The 19,607-nt window shown below is 39.6% G+C and overlaps 1 protein-coding gene across 2 annotated transcripts in view; it reads left to right on the forward strand.

The window, feature by feature from the left end:
- Positions 1-19,607, forward strand: part of MAPK12 (mitogen-activated protein kinase 12) — a 33,883-nt gene that overhangs the window by 1,314 nt on the left and 12,962 nt on the right. For both annotated transcript variants that reach the window (XM_071423803.1, XM_071423804.1), the window contains exons 3-4: positions 10,051-10,109; positions 11,416-11,527. In XM_071423803.1, the coding sequence (XP_071279904.1) occupies positions 10,051-10,109; positions 11,416-11,527 (171 nt within the window). The remainder of the gene's footprint in view (positions 1-10,050; positions 10,110-11,415; positions 11,528-19,607) is intronic.

Below are 19,607 nucleotides of genomic sequence, written 5' to 3' on the forward strand. Positions count from 1 at the left end.
TCCTGTGAGTTGCAGGAGAATACAGAGCACAGGTCTGTGGGTCTTAGGTGCCAGCATCTTTTTTTTTGTTTTTTTGTTTGTTTGTTTGTTTTGTTTTGTTTTTTTGGTTTTTTTTGGTTTTTTGTTTTTTTTTTTTTTTGTTTCCCTGAGCTTGCATGAAGATGCACACCTGCATATCTTTGAGGAGGGGTTAGCATTTTTCTCCATTTTTATTGTTCATGAAGCATTTGAACCTTTCAGGCTGATATTAATGGCAAACAGAAAAAGTCCACAAATGACTAAACAAATTGCTTTATGGTGAAGCAGAGAATAAGGTAATAGAACTCTGCACATGATTCCCATATAATGTGAAAGAACAGCTGTAGAAAGAAGTGTTGAAAGTGTGATTGAGAGAAAGATTCATGGTCCCAATACTGTTTAGGAGTTCAGGAAAAAATAAAGAAGAAGTTTGTGCAAAACAAGTTGTTATGGAGACTTAAAGCATGGATACCAGGTGAGAAGAGTCCCAGGGTGGGCTTGGAGGGTTACAGTAGTATTTTTAAGTGCTGTTCATGAAGAATGCATATGGGAAAAAACATCTTATCATTTGGAGGGAGTTGTTAAAATTATGCAAAAGAGCATAGTTTAAAATGTTAATTGATGTGGAAGATTAGAGTATACCTCCATTCAGAGGGCCTTCACAAAAAAACTGAGAGATCAAAAGCAAGGATGAGAGAAAGTGGTAATAACAATAATTAGTCATTGCCATTTAACATTATAATAATAATATTGTGAGTACCAACTAGGTTTGTTTGAAGAATAATTTGTGGGCTATCCTGACAGTCCAGAAGGAAAAAGAACTTTTTCTAGGCTTAAGAAACTGTCTACTTTTTTAATCTAAATCTTTTAGTCTGATTACTTCAAAGTACCTGCCTCATAACCACTGCTGCATATGTTTAAGAGTTAATGTTTGCAGGAAACTTCTGTGTATGGTCTTTAATACTCTCAGCGTTTTCTTTACTGAACATTTGGGAGCAGAGCAGCCTGTGCAGTTGCCAAGCTCCTAACTGTGTCCAGAATTTTGAGATTATTTTTCTTCCATTTCCCAGAATAATCTGTTGGGTAGCATTTTCCACTCATAGCAGGTTTTATGCAGTGTAAGCCCTTTGGAACAATACTCTAGAACTCCACTGTGGGCTCAGTTGGTAATTAAAGAGTCCAGAGGAAAATGCTCACTGGGGAACCTGAGCACAATCTGTACAAGTTACAAATCAATATATATGAAGGAAGGGAATGATTTACAATCTTAGGAAACAGTTTGGGCCGCAGAAAGAAGCAGTTTATGTACTAAGGAAAACTTTTAACATGAATTGTTAAAATAATCTATTCATTAGAGAACAAAGACTGAATAAATGATGCTGCAGGGGTTGGAAGCAGAAACTGACTGTTCCAGCCATCTGTGATGAGACTGACATGGCAGTGCAGCCATCAGGACAATTCCTATCTGCCACCCCAGACTCACTCCGTTTTGTCAGTCATGTTGGCCATGGTGAATTAGAAGCAGCAGCAATGCCTTTAGGATTTTCAGTTCTTGAGCTGATCTCAAAGGTACTCCTTTAGCTGCTTCACCCATCCAAAATTAAACTAGAATGGCAGTATTGCTCCTCATCATGATTTTCAGCCTGACCCCTTGGACCCACAACCATTCTGTCAAAGAGCTTCTTTTTGCATATTTCATAGAAACATAGAACCACAGAATGGCTTGCATTGAAAAGGATATGAAAAATCATCTAGTTCCAACCCTTCTGCAGTGGGCAGGGACACCTTTCACTAAACCAGGTTGCTCAAAACCCCATCCAATCTGACCTTGAACACTTCCAGGGATGGGATGTCCACAACTTCTCTGGGCAACCTGTTCCAGAGTCTCACCACCCTCTCAGGAAACACTTTCTTCTGTTTATTTGATAGTTAAAATTGCATCCAAATCACTCTTCTTACCTGTTTTTATTTCAAAATTACTTCTGTGACCACAGGGAATTTGATGTTGGCTTTTATGGAAAGCGTGATGTTTTATTTGTTTCACTCTGATTACCTCTCAGTGGACCATCTCTGCCCCTCAGAGAGTTTTCAGGGAATTCTTGTGTTAAGCATGCAGCAATACATTATCACAGTTTATTTAACCTTATGCTGTATTCAGAATGATGGAAGAAATTATAATGGTCTGACACATTGTGTTAAAAATAGCAGCTCTGATCTTCCATTAAGATAGCAGAAGATCCCATTAAACCTGTGTTTCATGGATATAATTCATCAGCATGTCAGTGAAGAAAAATGGAGGAAAACTACTGCTTAATACCCTAGACGACCTCCATTATATCCCCTTTGAGGAATATGCTCAAATTTTTTGTGCAGAATGGTTGTAGGATGACCAGAAGTCCTGCAAAAGCAAATACAGGAGTAATTATACCAAATTTTATTGGATTTGTATTTTACTTTGTAGGGACGCTAAGTCACAGGTCAATTTGCTTGTCTATTTAGGCATTTTCAGGAGGAGGTGGCTGGTTGCACCATCTTTCATTAGACCTTTGCTCTCCCTAAAGTCTCTCAAGTAAATGTAGTGAGGCATATTTCTGTATACACCATGTAGTGAGGAATGTTCCTGTGTAAACCATGCAGACTTGATCACATGGGGCTTCTCATCAGCCCTTTGCAAACAAATCCAAAGGAGTGTTGAGAGCCAAGGGACAGAGGCTGTGAAGGGGATGAGACTTTTCTGTGAGAGGTAAATCAGTCTTTATTGGCGCTGGTATGCTTTTTTTTTTTGGGTAGGCCTTTTAATTTGAGAGGGCGCAGGATGTTTCCCAAACTTCATAAGCTGTTTCTACTACCAAAAAAGCAGTCTAACACTGATAAATTCCTAAGACATTTCCAGAAAGAAAAGTTTGTTTCCAGTGGGAGAAGCTGCTGGATCACTCTGTAGCTGTATAAATAGCTGGCATGTGGAAGGGCATGGTATGGAAATGAGGAAAAACCACAGCTAAGGCAGAATGAAGAAAGCTCTTCTTGGGGCTGTTTTTCTCCTTCATTTAATCATGCTAGTTTGTAGTATTCCTCCCCATACAGCCTTACCAGCTCTTGATTATTTCTTTCACATCTGCTGAATCTTGTACAGAGGAACAGTCTTTTTACCTTTAGGAAATATTTTTCAGTAGTGCTGCTTCTGTTCCATGTTTCTGTCCATTTTGAGTTCATTTGAATTGAGGACCTTTAAAATTTACCTATTATGGCTCTGGCTTAAAACCAAAAGCAGTGAAAATATGGCCAGTGTGCTAACTTTGCCCTGGCTTTAGCTCTCAAACATTTGCATAGCTCTGTATTTGTGTATTCTTCTGCAGTTAATGGAGATGTCTGTGTATGCAGAGTGAAACCCAGACAAGTGGAGGTGCAGAACCTTTAGTTTCTTTTGGCAAATAACTCAGATTTTCTTGCATGTTTGGATTGTGATACCTTGATACTGCTTTTGTTGAAACAAGTGCACAGTTGTTTGCAGTGCTCCAGCCCTGGTGCTCTCCTCACCTCCAGTTTGTTAAGAGAACTTTTCAAGCAGGAGTGCAGAATAGCTGGCAAGGGGACATGGCACTGGAGAGAGGAAGAGAAGAGCAATGGCTTATGCTGATGGCTCGTGTCAGAGCAGAGTGTGGATTTTATCAGTGTGGTGTTTGTACATGTGTATCTACCTGTGTGTACATATATTCACCTATATTGAATTCTGACACAGTTCTGCCAGTTAGTCTGAATGTGTTTCTGGAGTAACATTTCTGACAAATGCCCCTTAAACATTTCATGGGTCAGTTAATATTCTACAGATGTTTTCCCTTCCTGGAAACTCTGTATGTAAGAGGCCAATGCAGTATTTGTTTAAAGGTACTCTGTATTATGCTCTCATTCATTGCTCAGGGTGGAAATTATTCTCTGGTGTATTCCCACATCTGAAGACCAGTGTGTGTTTTACATTACAAGAAGCATGTAGCTTTTTTTCCCCCTTTGGAAGGAACTGGATATCCAACAGACACCAAATTATCTGTCTCTCTACAATTATATTTCTGAGGATGATCCACTTTGGTTGGCTGCTTTTTAATTCTGTTTTCTTTTTTATTTAAAAAAATGTTGAGCTTTTTATTTTCACCTACAGAGTGTCAACCAGGGAAGGAATTAGTTCCAGAGAAAATAGTTAGTCACACTGTGTTCTTGCCTGAGAAAAATCTTAAATCTGTCACCTTTTGCAGTTCATCTAGCTTGACATGAGCAGTAGAAAGCAGCAGCATCTGCAATGTACAAAATCAGACCAACAAGGGAGTTGTAGATGAGTGATGCCTTAATGCATGAGAGTGTGCTCACTGTGTTAGAGGAGGTTTCCTGCAGCAAGTCCTGCAGGACTTCACCAGCTAGAAACTCACATTCTTTGGGTACATATATGCCAGTAAAGTGCATATATTTCCTATCTGGCAATGGCAAATCTCCTTATTGGTCCTTATGAAAACAAAAACACAGTTATAACTGGACAGTTCATTGCTGTCAAAAATCTGAAAGGGAGAAACACTCCTGCCTTTCTGCAGGCTGAAGGGTTAGCACATCTAGGGAGCTAGATGTGGACACTGGACACTAACAGGACACTGGATTAATTTTATTTTGGTACTCAGAAGTCAACAAATCAGCATAGGGATATCTGTTGTCTTTCTGCCTGTTTTCCTAATTTGACTAATAGGTGTTTTATGTAGGCTGGGCTTCAGCTGATAGCCATTTATTGACACCCAGCCTTGGGTACTGATAAAGCAGGCTGATGAGCTTATTCCATGAAATGAAAATAAGAAAAGCTGCACTGAAACCCAAACTTTCTCTTTTGATTGCCATCCAATCTAGAGATGAAGATGAGTCTGTCTGCAGGATTTGAATCTGTCCAGTGTTACATATGAGTCTTTTGAAGGAAGAGTGTGGTGATGCCCATGGGTATAGCTTGTGAGTGCCAATGTGCTGGCAGGAGAAAAGAAAGAGGTATCCAGGTGTCCCTCGTCTCTGTGAGGGAGAAAGGTGACTGTGGTACAAGCCTTGGCATGAATAGTAAAGATTTTTAAAAGACTGAGAGTTTTTAGTGTAGTAAAAGGATGCCCATGATGAGAACAGCACAGGAACGTGAAGTTAATCCTGCAGAAAATTTATTGTGACATAATATGTAGTTCAGCAAGGCTCTCTCTTAAGAAATGTACTTACATGTTTAGCCTGAATGCTAAAACCACTCAACTTCACTGTGTTTTCATGCATAACATCTGCAAGAGAAAGCAGCACTTACTGTATGAGACACATAACCTACATTACTTATTAATTTATACTAGATTCTTTTGATGTACTGCTGCTTACATCAGAAGCTGTCTTTTACAGAAATGAAATGGGTCAGTCCTTGAATAGAAGTAATCCAATGCAAAGTACAGGGGAAGGCAGAGGTAAGGAGCTATTCACCATTGTGCTCTGCTGTTGGAATAGTGTTTGGAAAAGAAGGCAGCTGAGAAGGGAAGGGCAGAAACCACCATACTAGTGTGAACCCGTTGTTTATTTGTTAACAACAGTAAAGTTGGTGAGTGTGGTCAGGGGACACACACAGTAGGGTTAAGAAAGGCTGGAGATGCTGCTACCCACTCCCCAATGGCTTCAGAGTAAATATATTGGGGTGAAAGCATACCTTTGGAAAACTAGTTAGACCAGTAGATGGGTAGTTTTGTGGGTTTGCACTTCAGGAAGATGCAGCATCACTCTTATGAAGACAGGCTGGGAAGGTTGTTCTGCCTGGAGAAGAGAAGGCTCTGGAGGGACCTTAGAGCAGCTTTCCAGTACACAAAGAGGGCTACAAGAGAGATGGAGAGGAGCTTTTTATAAGTGCTTTTTATAAAACAGGACAAAGAACAATAGTTTAAACTGAAAGAGGGTAGATTTAGACTGGACATAAGGAAGAAATTCTTCACTTTGAGAGTCATGAGGCACTGGCACAGGGTGTTCAAAAAAGATGTGAGTGCTTCATCCCTGGAAGTGTCCAGGGCTGGGTTGGATGGATCTTTGGGCAACCTGATCTGGTGGAAAGTGTCCCTGCCCATGGTAGGGGTTTAGAACTACATGAGCTTAAAGGTCCCTTCCAAGCCAAACCAATCTGTAATTCTGTGGAAGTGATGCAGTATTACACCCTGTCTTTGAGATAAAAGCTATTAAAGTACTTCAGTGCAGGCTGAGGAAATCTAGGTTATTTTTCAGTCAAATGTACAGTAGATACATTCTTTGTGGGAGAAATTACCTCTTGGCAAGTTAGTTCGGGTAAAAATAAGACCCTGAAAAGGCAGCACTGCGGCTGATTTCCACAGATTCTTTTCATTGCCATTGCAGAGTGTACTGGATTCATTCCTCAGCTGAGCTTCTAACTCTGATAGTGTCAGTAATTGTGGTGATTAACACCAAAATACATTTATAGAAGGTTTCACAGATATCTCTGGTACATTTCATATAGTCAGCACTATGAAAAAATAAATTATTCTTGTGATTGTTTATGGTGGCTTACTTTAGTGCTGGAACATCATACAGTTTTTTACAAATACTGTCTTTAATTGAGAGGTTTCAAACAGAAACAGGATTTTCCATCATATTATAAAGGAGGAAGTTGACCACACTTTATCTGTTTCTTTTCCTTTTTGTGAACAAGTAGCTGGAGTTGTATCTTCCTCGAAGGATTTATTTTATCACATATTTCCTTGTGCTTAATATAGCTGCAAAAACCTCTGGCCTAAATGGAAATATGAATGACTCTGCTCCAGTACAGGAAAATAATCCCAAACCACAACTATTAAATAAAAATCACAGAGGAAAAGGAAATGGGTCCTTCACTTTATTTTAAAATTGATTCACTATTAGTATGTCTTACCATTTTGGACACTAACATGGATTTCAGGATTTTTAGAAAACCTGGTTTGTAAAGCAAGAGAAGTATTGTGAAATCCTTGGCATATTTAAAGAGTTTTCTGGTTCATTATTTAAAATTCCCTTCTTTGGGAGCTGGTAGCATTGGTCTTGGTGGCTTCATTCCCTAGAGGATTTGCAGCAATGGTAGGTTTGTTTCTGTAAGTTTGTAGCCTTTCCTCAGCAATAATACACATCAGGCAGCATTAAGTACCAGGAGCTCTGTGTACTCGAATGGATACACATTAGAATGTTAGTGAACTTCATTAGTGTGTTTTGGGGCTGGTCTGTTCTGCATGGAAACATGTTCTTCATGCTCCTGTGTTTCACAGGGGGTGCCTGATAATGCCTTGGTGCACAGATGCATGTGATAGAGCAGCCACATTATTTCATCCTCCTCTGTGTCCCTTCTTTTCATTGTGGTGTCCCAGTGTCTTTCACTGCTACATTCAGATGTGGTGGGATTTATTTTCTTATGCTTCTTGCTTAGGTGTATGAGGGCATGGAAATACTTGCTAAGAAGAACAAGCAAGACTTTTGAGAACATGGAGCTTAATAAGGGAAGATGCATATTAAATGAGATTACTGCTAAAATGTTAACTTCCTTCTTCATATATGTACATCTGAAGAGAGCACACAACTTCTCTGGTTGTGTTTGCATACACACACTGCCTTAGGAAATGCCTGTAGAGCTGCATTATGCTCCACTGTTGCGAAATATGTCTTTGTAATCCCGTCCTCCTCCTTTCTCTCACTACCTCCACAGAGAAAAGAAAAACCTTATGTAAAACTGTCATAAAAAAAGAAAATTCTTATTGTAATGTTAGCACTAGCGGTATTTCTTCAAATAATAACCACATCCTCTGTGGGTTTAATTATTATTTTATAGTAGTTATTCTTCTTTAATTAGTTTCATATAACAGTCCCAAGTAAATATTATTAGTGACTTTTTTTCAAAAATATATGTGGCTACAGAGAAAGGGAGTTATAATTTTCTGCCTTCATCTTTATTAGTTTTTCTATCTTCTTCATCATTTTGACAATATCCAGTCTAACTGTAGTAGTCTGTCCTTAATGTGGAAAGACTAAAAATGTGTGCAATAAGGATTTCATCATGGTTGGGCATTTAAAGCTTTAAATAAAGGAAGGTGTCCTTTTCTTGCATTTCCCCCCTGCATTTCTGCTCATGCTTCTCTTTATTTTTACTTTTTTAAGAAGATGTCTGATTTGGATGACAGTTCTTGGTGTATGACCTAATGTCTGTATGGCCACAAAGATAGGGTTGAACAAGGTTATAAAGCTTATTAGTCTTTTAGCTTGCTTCTGGCAAAGTCCTGCATAGCCTCATGTTGCTAAGAGCATGTCCTGGTTTGGGGCAAATTTGGTAGAGAATCTCCCAAGGGGGCCCCTCCAGAAAGCAAACCCACACGGCCCTTCCCCCCAGCTGGTTCAGGAAGAATTCCTCGGAGAGGAGTGGGAAGAACCTGTTTATTGAACAGGCACAGCACCCCCAGCACACAGAATGAACAATACCAGATGACACCATTCTGACAAAGATGGCAAATTCAGAAAGTCTCTCTGGGGGTGGTCGCTCTGTTCTCAGTCCCTCTGGCGCTGGGGCAGCTGCTGCAGCCACAGGGTGCAAACTCTCGGTGTTCCCAGGTCCCAGTCCAGAGCAGGTTTGAGATGGTGCAAAAACAGAAAGGAGAAACAGTCCAGGAAGAAATTTGGACTGTTTAGCTAACCTAGCTAATGAGCAGGAGCAAAAGCAAGCAGAAGCAAAGCAGAAGCAAGAGTGAGAGGGAGAGAGCAAAGCAAAAAGCAAAAGCAAAAAAGCAAAAGCAGCACTAAGTACTGCCCGTCTCTGTGTCCCGCCAGGCTGATAAGAAAACCCAAACAAAGCTTTCACTCTTCAGAGCCAGTCTCAAAGGCACAGAACATAATAGCCAGCATAAACAGAACATATGAATGGGGATACAAGCATCATAATGTCACCCTAGGATAGAGCAGCAAAATTGTGGGTTCAGTCCCCACACAGGCCATTTCACCTAAGAGTTGTACTCAGTGATCTGTGTGGGTTCCTTCCAGTTCAGAATATTTTGTGATTCTGTAACATAGCAACCTGCACCTGGGAAACACCACAAGCACTCTGAGGCTTGGGAGTCTTCCTCTGAACAGACAGAAATGGTCATGAATTAGCATCAGAGGTAGAAAAGAAGCAGCTCTAAAAGCCTGTGTTATTTAGGCACTGCCTGGATTATGCAGCATCTAAAATCTGGCTTTAGATCACTGCAGCTACTTCTTTTTGAGCATTGAGTTCTGTGTATTTAATTTTCTGGTGTTCAGTGGTCTTGAAAGAAGCATTGATATTTAGTGTAATGCACCACCCAGTCAGTTTGTGTAGTTCTCCCAAAATCTATACTAATAGGAAAAGCTGTGGTGGAAAATCCATTTTACTAGATTATTATTTGTCTGTTCAGTGATAGCATGCTTTTGTTTAACAAAAAAAACTCTTTGGAGAACCTGAGGTATAAGCCATAGTAAATCATATAAAGTTCTTGCTAATTTTTTCTCAATACAAACAGTTTCATTCTGATTTCTTCATTGTACTTCCAGGAAGCTATTGTAGTCTATGTACCTAAATTACCCTGTTACTGAAATTGGAAGATGTTTAAAGTGCACTTCATTGATAGGCGGCAGGCCCAGCTAGGTGGAGAGCACTTACAAGTGCTTCATATTATAGACTGATTTTTCTGGTTTATTTTCAGCATGTCAGTATTTAAAGTGATAAAATACTGTCTCCTCTGAAAATAAAATTGTTAGCCTCTGAACTTTTAGCTCCAGTAGGTACTTCTTATATTTTTTTGTCACAGGGTAAAACTGTCATCTGAGTTATAAAATCTAACACATAACAAATCCTGTCACTACTTTAGGTATTCTTTCTGCCATGTTTATGCCTGTAGCTAATGTCTCAATATGTTTTGGATTATATTTTTTCACTTATTAGGTGATTTAGGCTTTATTGTGTCAAATCAGCCATTAATTTTTTTCTACTTTTTTCTTTTTTTTTTTTTTTAGGTCATTGGAATTTTGGATGTGTTCACACCAGATGTAACACTGGAGAAATTTAATGACTTGTAAGTTAAAATTTGTTTATTTATGGAGCAGAGCATTGTTGCATGTGCGGGATGAAAGGTTGTTGCTTTTTAAATAGAGAATTTCAAAATTGTTGCTTCATGGACTTTTCTTCCTGAGTTTCATCTTAATGTAACTCTTACATGCAGCTTTGGTGGGCTGGAGTTCTCAGATTGTCATTGGAACCAGTTTCCTGTCTTTCAGCCCTTAGTAAATGGCAGTTTAGTGAATTCCCTAATCCACCTTACAAATAGTGATTTCTTACCCTAAGGCCCAGTTTGCTCAAATGGTAGGACAATTCTTAACCCAATCCAGTAGGCTGGATGAAAGTTACCCCCACTATGTGGCATATCTCAGTGGGATCCATCCAAATTCAAGGATCAGTTAAAAGTGCTTGTTCTGCTGAATTTTTTGGTGTTTATCTGCATTGTGGTCTGTTGTGTCCCATTATTGTTTTCCCAGTCAGGGTCCAAACAGCACCTGATACAGGTTGTTTCTGCCACATCTCCCTTACCTTTGGTGGCATCTCAAACACAAGGTGTTTAACATATCTGCTGTTTTACTTGTTTACTGCTACAATTCTGCTGAATTAGAGTTGCTAGAGACACAGTGCCCAGAAATCCTTTAGGGTTTAATGTAGGTTTCCTGTGTTAGTAGAACTGTTCTGGATTTCATCTAGTGTATCTATGTTTCCTAAACAACCTTGTGTATTTATATGTTAACAAAGAAAGCTATCTACAGAAAAATGTACAAAATGAAGTACAGAAAACATGGAGCATGTGTTCATATTGATTGTTGAGCCAAAATAAATGTTGTACATATTGTCTATTGTGCTAGCATTTTACACAACATATGTAATAGAGTGCACATGTACATGATGAGCATTGAAGCACTGTGTTTTAAATGAGACCCTAAAATCATCCTCCAGATTTTGCTAGTTCTGTGGCTGTGCTGCTCAGTCATGACTGTGAGATACATTGCCTTGCATGAATGTCTTAGTTTATTTTTTTTTTTTCAAAGCTGTCTTTGAAATATCATGAGGCTTTATTAGTTTCTTTCTAAGCTAGTTCTGATAACTAGCAAATTTCCATAAATAGTGATAAAACTGGGCAATACCTCTTTAAGACAATCAGATAAAAACAGATAGGCTTGGAGGGTGGGAGGATGAATTGTTTGGTAAATGGAATGATCTATAATTAAATATTGTAATTGAACTATAACATACAATAATGCTTTACATAACAAAGTTAATCAAGTTAATCTGTTTGGTTTTCTTTCTATTTTTTTTTTTGTTTGTTTTCTTTTAAGCTACCTCGTCATGCCATTTATGGGAACAGACTTGAGTAAGATAATGAAGCATGAGAAATTAACTGAAGATCGAATCCAGTTCCTGGTATATCAGATGTTGAAAGGCTTAAAGGTTTGCCAGTTGTACTACTATTTTGATTTCACAGTCTTTTTTCCCAGTAAACTGTTATGGAGAACTATAAGTACTTATAATTTAATAGCAGGATAAAATTTATCTCACCTAGTATAGTAAAAATTATATACTAAATTAAAATCATTATATTAATTTATTATAGAAAGTATAATTTTACAGCTGAAGAATCCTGTCTCTCTCAGTTTCTTGTCTTACATAAGGTGTTCCAGTCCCATAGTCATGATCATTAAGCTTCACTGGCTTTGCTTCAGTATCTCTCTTTAACTGAGAAGCCCATAGCTGAGCACAGCACTCCATGTGTGTCTCTTGAGAGCTGAGAAAAGGTTAAGGATCATCTTCAAGGTGCTGGCAATCCTCTGCCCAATGCATGAGGCTTTTGGTTGTCTTTGGTGCAAGGGCACAGGTCCTTTTCTGCCAAGCTGGTCAATCTCCAGCCTTGTCTGGTGCATGGCATTATTCCCTCCCAGGATTTTGTGAACTTTGGTGGGTTCCTGTCAGCCCATTTCCTTAGCCTGTGGAGGTCTCACTAAATGGCAGCACAATCATCTGGTGTTAACATTATTGTCCGTTCTGCATCATTTGCTGAGTTGCTGAGGGAGCCCTCTGTCTCATCATCCAGGTCAGTAATGAAAATGATAAACAGATCTGACTTCAGTACCATCCCTAAGGGGGACACTGCTGGTGATGGGCCTCCAGCTGGACTTCCTGCCACTGATCACAGCTGTTTGATCAAAGTTCAGTCAACGTTGATCCAGGCAGCTCAGTCACTGTCCATTAATCTTACTCCTACTTCCACTGTCTCTCAGGGTGTTATGAGAGCTTCAAAAGCCTTACAAGAGACAAGGTAAACAACACTGTCTGCCCTCCTGTCATGCACCAGTCCAGTTGTCTTATCATAGAGGGCTAGCAGGCTGTCAAGCATGATTTTCTTCTGTAAATCCATGTTGATTACTGCCAATCAGTTCTTTGTCCTTGTAATTTTTGGAAATGGTTTCCAGAATTACTTGCTTATCACATTCCCAGGGAGTGAGGTGCAGCTGACTGATCTTCTTTGATCCTCTTCTTCAATACCCTTTTGAAGACATGAGCAATATTTGCTTTCTTGCAATCATAAGGAACATCTCCTGATCACCATGACCTTTCACATACTTTTAAGTGGACTCCTGATGACATTGGCCAGCTTCTCTTAGAATTCATGAGTGCATCCCATCAGGGTGTTTGTTTAAATGTTAAATTTATGTTTGTTCAGATATTCCTTGTTTGATCCTCCACCATTGAGGGTTAAGTCTTCCTTGGTCCTTCCTTTTCCAGCAGTTTCAGGGACCTGTGATTCGGCAAATACTACCAGTAATGATGGATTAAAAGAAGGCATTGAGTACCTTGGCTTTTTCATGCCCCTGGTGCAATTGGCTGTATTCTCCCTAGTTTTGTTTTTGCTCCCAGTTTACATGTAGAAGTCCTTCCTTTTGACCTTTGTGTCTCTTACCATATTCAGGACAAGAGGGCTTTGCCTTTCCAGATTCCATCTCTGCACACTTGGGCAGTATCTCCACATTCCTGCAGGGTGATCTGACTCTGCTTCTATCTCATGTATGCTTTTTTATGTTTTGGTTTCCCTAGGAGTTCTTGTCTCCTGTCACCTTTCCTTGCTCTTGACTTAACTAGTGTCTGTTTATTGTGTGCTGATGTTTTACACTGTGAAGATAGAAAAACACTCATAAAAGACTGTAATGGCCCATGCAGATTTGTCTTGTTTTGGACTGTGTAGGAAAGCTTCATCTTGAAGCTCTTCCAGTAAGTCTTGGGAAGAATAATGATTTTGATATATCATTTTCTTAAATAAAAAGTATAACCAAATGCCATGTATAAGTTAGTTGTTGGTCTTGTTCATGATTTTCTTTGTCTTTTCACATAGTAAGCCTGACTGTTAATCCTCCATTCCTTCTCAGAAATAATGTTTATATTCATCTTTATTTTATCTCTTAGATACTGTACTATGTGGACTGCAGACCTTACAGCTATAGCAAATAATGTAAAAACATAATCTTGAATTTTACTAACTCTCACAAGAATGATTCTAAATGTATTAGCTGTCATATACTTCGCGTGTGTTTCTTCCTCATCTTTTGCTAAATACTGTTTAATTTTGCTACTCCTTTTTTGTGCTGTTTGGCTTTTAAAAATTGGACTGAGCATATTGAAGTTCATGGTTTTATAACACAAAAAGAAGATATTCCTTAAGCTCACTGGTTTTATCTATAACCTATGTTAATACGATGTGAAAATGATTCTTGGTCCATATTAGTACTACAGTTCTTAAATTACTGTGTTTACTTTTTGGGTATACTACTTTTTTCTTTTGGTGACACAATTCCAAGAAAAGAAAACCCTTGACCTAGGTCTCAGGTTTTATCCAGGCTCTCCTGCAGTAAAGGCTGTTGAATTCTCTTTGCTGCTCTGGAGACATAAGGAGGCTATGGAATGGCACTGTCTTAAATTGTGTGTCATTCCTTGGCTGCTGCTGGCACTGTACAGTTTTGGTTTTATGGTCCTGTAACCACACAGTGTATGGACAGAACTTTCCTCTGTGCTTGTACAGATAAGTGAAGTCAGTGTAGGGGTTTGCTTGTGCAGTGGAAATATAGACCTGATTTTGATACAGGAACATCTGGCACTTCCATCAGGATGTGGATTCATCCAGATCTATACTTGCATTGCCAAACACTATTAAAAAATAATTAAATAGCAGCACAGCATGCTGTGCCTGGACAATGACATCAGGAACAGAATAACCACGATTCTGTTGTCCCTCAGCACTTAACAGATACAGAAGGGCAAGTAAATTGTTTTACTCCCATCACAAAATGTAATAAATACATTTTCTTGTTGAGTCCTGCATTATTGATTTCTCTTTGACCCTATCCTGGATTTTGTGTTCTTATTTTAGTAGATTTTTGCTCACATAGCCTTTTACATGTGCTAAGTCATTATCTTTTGTGTTCTACAGTTGTGCATTTAAGTGCTACAATTCCCATTTTACAAATGTCGGTGCTCAAGTCAGGTAAACTAAAGCCAGGTTTGGGGAAAATGGTTTGATTTAAACTGGAGGAAATTCACCTCTAACCTGGATTCTGAATGTGGAGTTATGATTTCAGTTCTGTAATTAGCTCCCTAGTCACAAAGCCATGTCCTAATAAGTGTTGTCTTAAGGACTGTGTAAAGTGGAGTGGTCTGTTTAAGTTCCAGTCTGGGAAGCAAATTTCTAGGAGAGACATGCTATTCACCAGGGATGAAAAACTGTATTTCTGCTGACTTTACAGGCAAGCAGTATATGAACTGTAAAGAATTAGCTTAGGTTGAGTGTAGTGGAAAGGATGAATAATTAATTTAATTCTGGTGAAATGTCTTAGAAACATTTTGGGCCTAGTGACAGACACTCTATGACAGAGGCCAGCAGAGCAGAACTTGTGGCTCCAAAGGCTGATGCTGAAGTCTGTTGGATCAGTAAATGTGGAAGACAAATGTGGAGCAACTGGGTGTGGTTGACATACATGGGAAGAAAACAGAGCAGGAATTTATGAGGATATATTGGGCAGGTTTGTGGAAAGGTTTGTTTGTTAGTGAAGGCTGCAGGGGCGGCTGCTGTGAGAAGACACCAGGAACTGCTTCCATGTTGAACAAAGTTCCAGCTGGCTGCAAAGCAGACCCACTGCTGGCTAAAGCTGACCCAGCTGACCCAGTATTCATGGCATATCTGTGGCAATACATTTAAGGAGGGGTAAAAAAATGTTGACATCAGCTGTGAGAGGGGAGTGAAAAAATGTGAAGCAGCCCTGCAGGCACCATGGTCAGTGAGGATAGAGGGGGAGAAGATGCTACAGGTGCTGGAGTAGAGATTTCCCTGCAGGCCATGGAGACCATGGTGGCACAGATTGCTCCTCTGCAACCCATGGAGGACCACGACAGAGCAGATATCCAGACAGCAGCCATGGCTCCCCCATCCTGGGGCCCAGGGATGTGGCCTAAATGAGGCTGCAGCCCATGGAAAGCCAGTGCTGGAGCAGGCCCCTGGCAGGTTTAGTGATGAGACCTGTGGCCCTTGGGGGGCCCACACTGCAGCAGTCCACTCTGAAGGACTGCATCCTGTGTAAAGAAGTTGACAGAGTTCAAGAAGGACTGTGTCCTGTGGGAGGAACATAAAAATAAAAGCAGTTACATGGCAACAGCTACCAGCAGGGATGCTGAGATAGTAACTGTGATAAATGTTCTGTAAGAAGTGGTTTACCTGAATAGTTTCTTACCCCATGTTTTTGAGAGTAAAACTGTATGTACCTCAAAATTACCAGCAGGAAATAAAATATTATTTCGCTACTAGACTGTTTTGTCATTTCTTATTACACAGCAAACTCTGGAGAACAGTCTTTACTGTACCTGTTCCATTAAATTTTGGATTCTCATTGAACCATTTCAGAGAAAAGTATACACCTAGCTGAAAATATTTTTAAGAAATAGGAATAGTCCAGTGTTTGAGGCACATTCTTGTAGCCCTGTCTGTGCTAGGAAATATGTTAAGCTGAAAGCAGTGTTGCTAACATGCAGACAAGAAAGAAAATGAGTCAGTAATTTGTTTATTCTTTTACAGATATCAGTAAATTAGCTGTTTAAGAAAGGGTTAGCCAAGTTTTTCATGAAAGTCTTGTACTTTTTAAGGTCTACTGTATCTGGGTTAAAGACAGCCCATCTGTGTTTACTTGGATGCTTTTTTGGTGGGGCATGGGGAACAAACATACATTTAGCTAGAACTCAGTAGAGGCATTATAAGGGAAAAATGCTTGCAATACCTTGGAAGAGGGAGAATGCCACTGTAGATCTTTGTGGTAAAACTCATTCAGCTTCTCAAGCTTACCCTCTCCTTTGTATGATGACTTTGTTTTTCACCTTTTAACTTTGATGGTGTCTATTTTGAGGGGTTTTTTTTGGTGTTAAAGATGTAACGTGCAATATGCATTTGTCCTTTGTAAAGTATATAAGAACTTTATGGTATCTGTATTTATGTCTGGTCAAAGGCAAAAAGGCTGTTCATCATTTTTGTCACATTGCATATGTTATCTGTAACAACCTGTTTACATGTGACAGTTTAACCTGTGTAAGGGAGAACTGTGTGACTGATGTACTTTGAAGGGATAAGGGGGTTTTTTCTAAGCCCCCCCCCCACTGCTGTTTCCTTGCAGGCTTCATTTCTACATTCTGTCTGTAGGCTGGTTCTGGATTAGTTGTATACAAAGGGCTCAACAGCCTTGATTTTAAAAAAACCTGTAAAATTGAGGTCAAGACTGAGTTAATGAAGATTTTAATCTTCAGCCTTTGCTCTGCAAGTCTGTACAGTTCTTTTTTTGTCAGTTCTTATAATTTTACTGTCTTTTTTTCTACAGAGAATGAAATATTAATTTTCTTTCTAATTACAAGGTGAGCCTTGTAATTCAATGTGATGTGACACCACTTAAAAAACAATGGCTTACCTCTCCTTTGCCTGTTGCCTAGTCGGGCCTTAGTCTGGTATTAAATTTTACTTACATGTGAGCTTGCATCTTGGAAGGACTTTCATAATTTCTTTTTTGTTATTGTTTGACAGAAAAGCTGTGTATTGTCAAAGAGTACAGAAGGCAAGCTAAACATAAATGTCTGTATATGTAGGTGGAAAGAGACTGCAGCTTTCAGTCTTGGGTCCCTGTTCTGCAGGAATGCCAGCTGGGCTCCTGTTCATAGAGGTCTGGGGGAGGTGGCTGTCAGTCCTCTCTCTTTATTCATAGTGCTTGGGAAGGGACAGACAGCTCTTGGGCCATGCAAACACCTGTTCAAGCTTCTCTTGCCATATTTATGGTAAGATGTACTACTCTAATTCTCTCCTTTTCTCATTTGTATTTACTGGCTTTTGTTCACATTTTTGCTGGATTTTTCTGCTTCTCTGCTTTCCCTTCCCCCTCTGACTCATTTCCTCTTCAGTTTTTACTACCCCGCCAAGATGCTTCTCATTTTCATTTTGCATGTTGCCTAGAACACATTCTCCCGAGTCTTTGCTAATTCCCTTTTGATTAGCTTTTTATTTTGTGAGGAGATTACATAGAAAGAAATGAATGTTTAAAATTTAGGTGATTGTTGGATGACTTCCTAGCATGATCTGAAGTTTGCATTCCAGGATTTATGCATGCTATCAAAATTGTCTTTAGGATAATGCGCAGAGCTCCCATGCTCCAAGGAACTTCACTTGTGTTAACTGGGTTCTTGAATAAATTATGGTTCAGGTGAAGTGGTAGAAACATTGTGAAGGATATGACTACTCTGTTCTGAATCGTTAAGAATGAAATATCTGTCAATAGATGGATAATTTAATGAGGAGAACCAGTAAGAACGGGATCCCATTTCAGAATCCTGTTGAACAGAAATAGAAAACCTTCTGAATGAAGACTGGCACAGTTCCAGTGTTGCTACCTGCCAGGAGATTATGAAATGCAATTAAAAAAACACTGCTATTGTTAAAGAAACATTGCAGCCCAGCACCAGTATTTCAGCTTACAGAAAGGCTGATGTGTGCATTACAATTAGGAATAACTCCTAATTCAGGTAATCTCAGTAGTGTTATGTTAAGAGGAGCGTTCAGAAAACATAGGAGCTTTCCCCACAGTGTTAACATGATTTTGGTGCTGTGAACATTCATAAAACCTTCAGTGGGGTGAGAATGACAGCAAAATCACACTCTTCCCCCCAAAGAGGTGAGATTTTCTTTAACAGAAATTTTGAAGGGTGCAGACCTTTTAATTCCTGTTTCTACATTCCACATTCTTAGGTGCCAAATGACTGGGTCTGCCAGCTATTTCCTTACTGTGTACAGTCTTAGCAACACTAACCAACTATAGAATATTTTAAGCATCTGTTCTGGAAAATCAAGAGGCTTCAGTTAGAAGATATTGCAATAATTTAGAATGCAAGTAGATACTGTGATATCCTTGATCAAGATAGCGATAACAGAGGACATCTTTTTCTTAACTCAGTGGGAGTTTAGCTATTTACAGTTACATTTCTGGTTTGGGTTTGTTGTTTTATTTTTTAAAGTGCACATGGTCTCCATGTACAATTGACAAACTTCCTCCTCCTCCTGTCCCAATTCACTTCATGCACATCCATAACAGATAAAACATTTTGTAGTTTTGTGTTTGCTGTAGTGGTTTTACAGAAAACATTCTGTGAAGCAGCCGTGTGCCCTCAAAGTCTTGTGTCAGCCCCAGGAAATCCTGTGAGAGGCTTTGGCATTTCCTATGGGTGATGTTAAACCTTGCCCAATCTATAAGTAATCTGCAGCAGGAGCTGGTGTACTGCAGCTGCCAGGACAGGCCTGGGCTCTGGCACAGCAGTGTGACCCTGCAGCAGCAGGGCCCTACCATGGCCTGGGCTGGATTGGTAAAGTTGTAGGCACAGGGTCAAAGGAAGTGGGGGCTTTTCCCCCCATCCGTCTTTTCAGAACCTATGAGACCACATCTGGTGTGGCTGGTCAGGTGTAGGAGAGGACTAACTGTCAGAGATTTTTTCAGTCACTGCTTTAAAAGCTTGGCACCATAAGTGCAGATCTTGTGCTGCTTAGGTTGTATGGGTTGTGTTTTAAATTCAGAAATCTAAGACTGAAAGGCACATTGGTTCTGTCTGAAGAAGTTTTTTGTTCTGTAGCTTTGCTTTCTTTGTCTTGGTGTTCCTCATCTGCTGGATTATGAGGACCCTTTTGCAGAGGGACTGTTGCATTTGTGAGCTTAATTGCCCATCCTGAGGGCTGCTGGGGAAGATGGTCATTGCTGTGGCTGATTTGCAATTATCCTGCAAAGCTCCTTTCTTCTGTGTGTTTCTGCTGACTATTCTTGGTTGGTCCTCTCTGGCTCTGCCAGCTAGTTCCTAGTGACTCTGTTGCCACTTGTCCCATTCTTCAGAGTGGAATAAAATGAAAATTCTTCAGGTGAAGCTGGAGGATTTGCATCTTCTTCATCTTTTCCCAAGTCTTTTTTTAAAATACTTT

The sequence above is a fragment of the Agelaius tricolor genome, unplaced genomic scaffold (genome assembly GCF_023055355.1).
Source record: "Agelaius tricolor isolate 1412-34295 unplaced genomic scaffold, bAgeTri1.0.p SCAF_3, whole genome shotgun sequence".
Taxonomy (NCBI): domain Eukaryota; kingdom Metazoa; phylum Chordata; class Aves; order Passeriformes; family Icteridae; genus Agelaius; species Agelaius tricolor.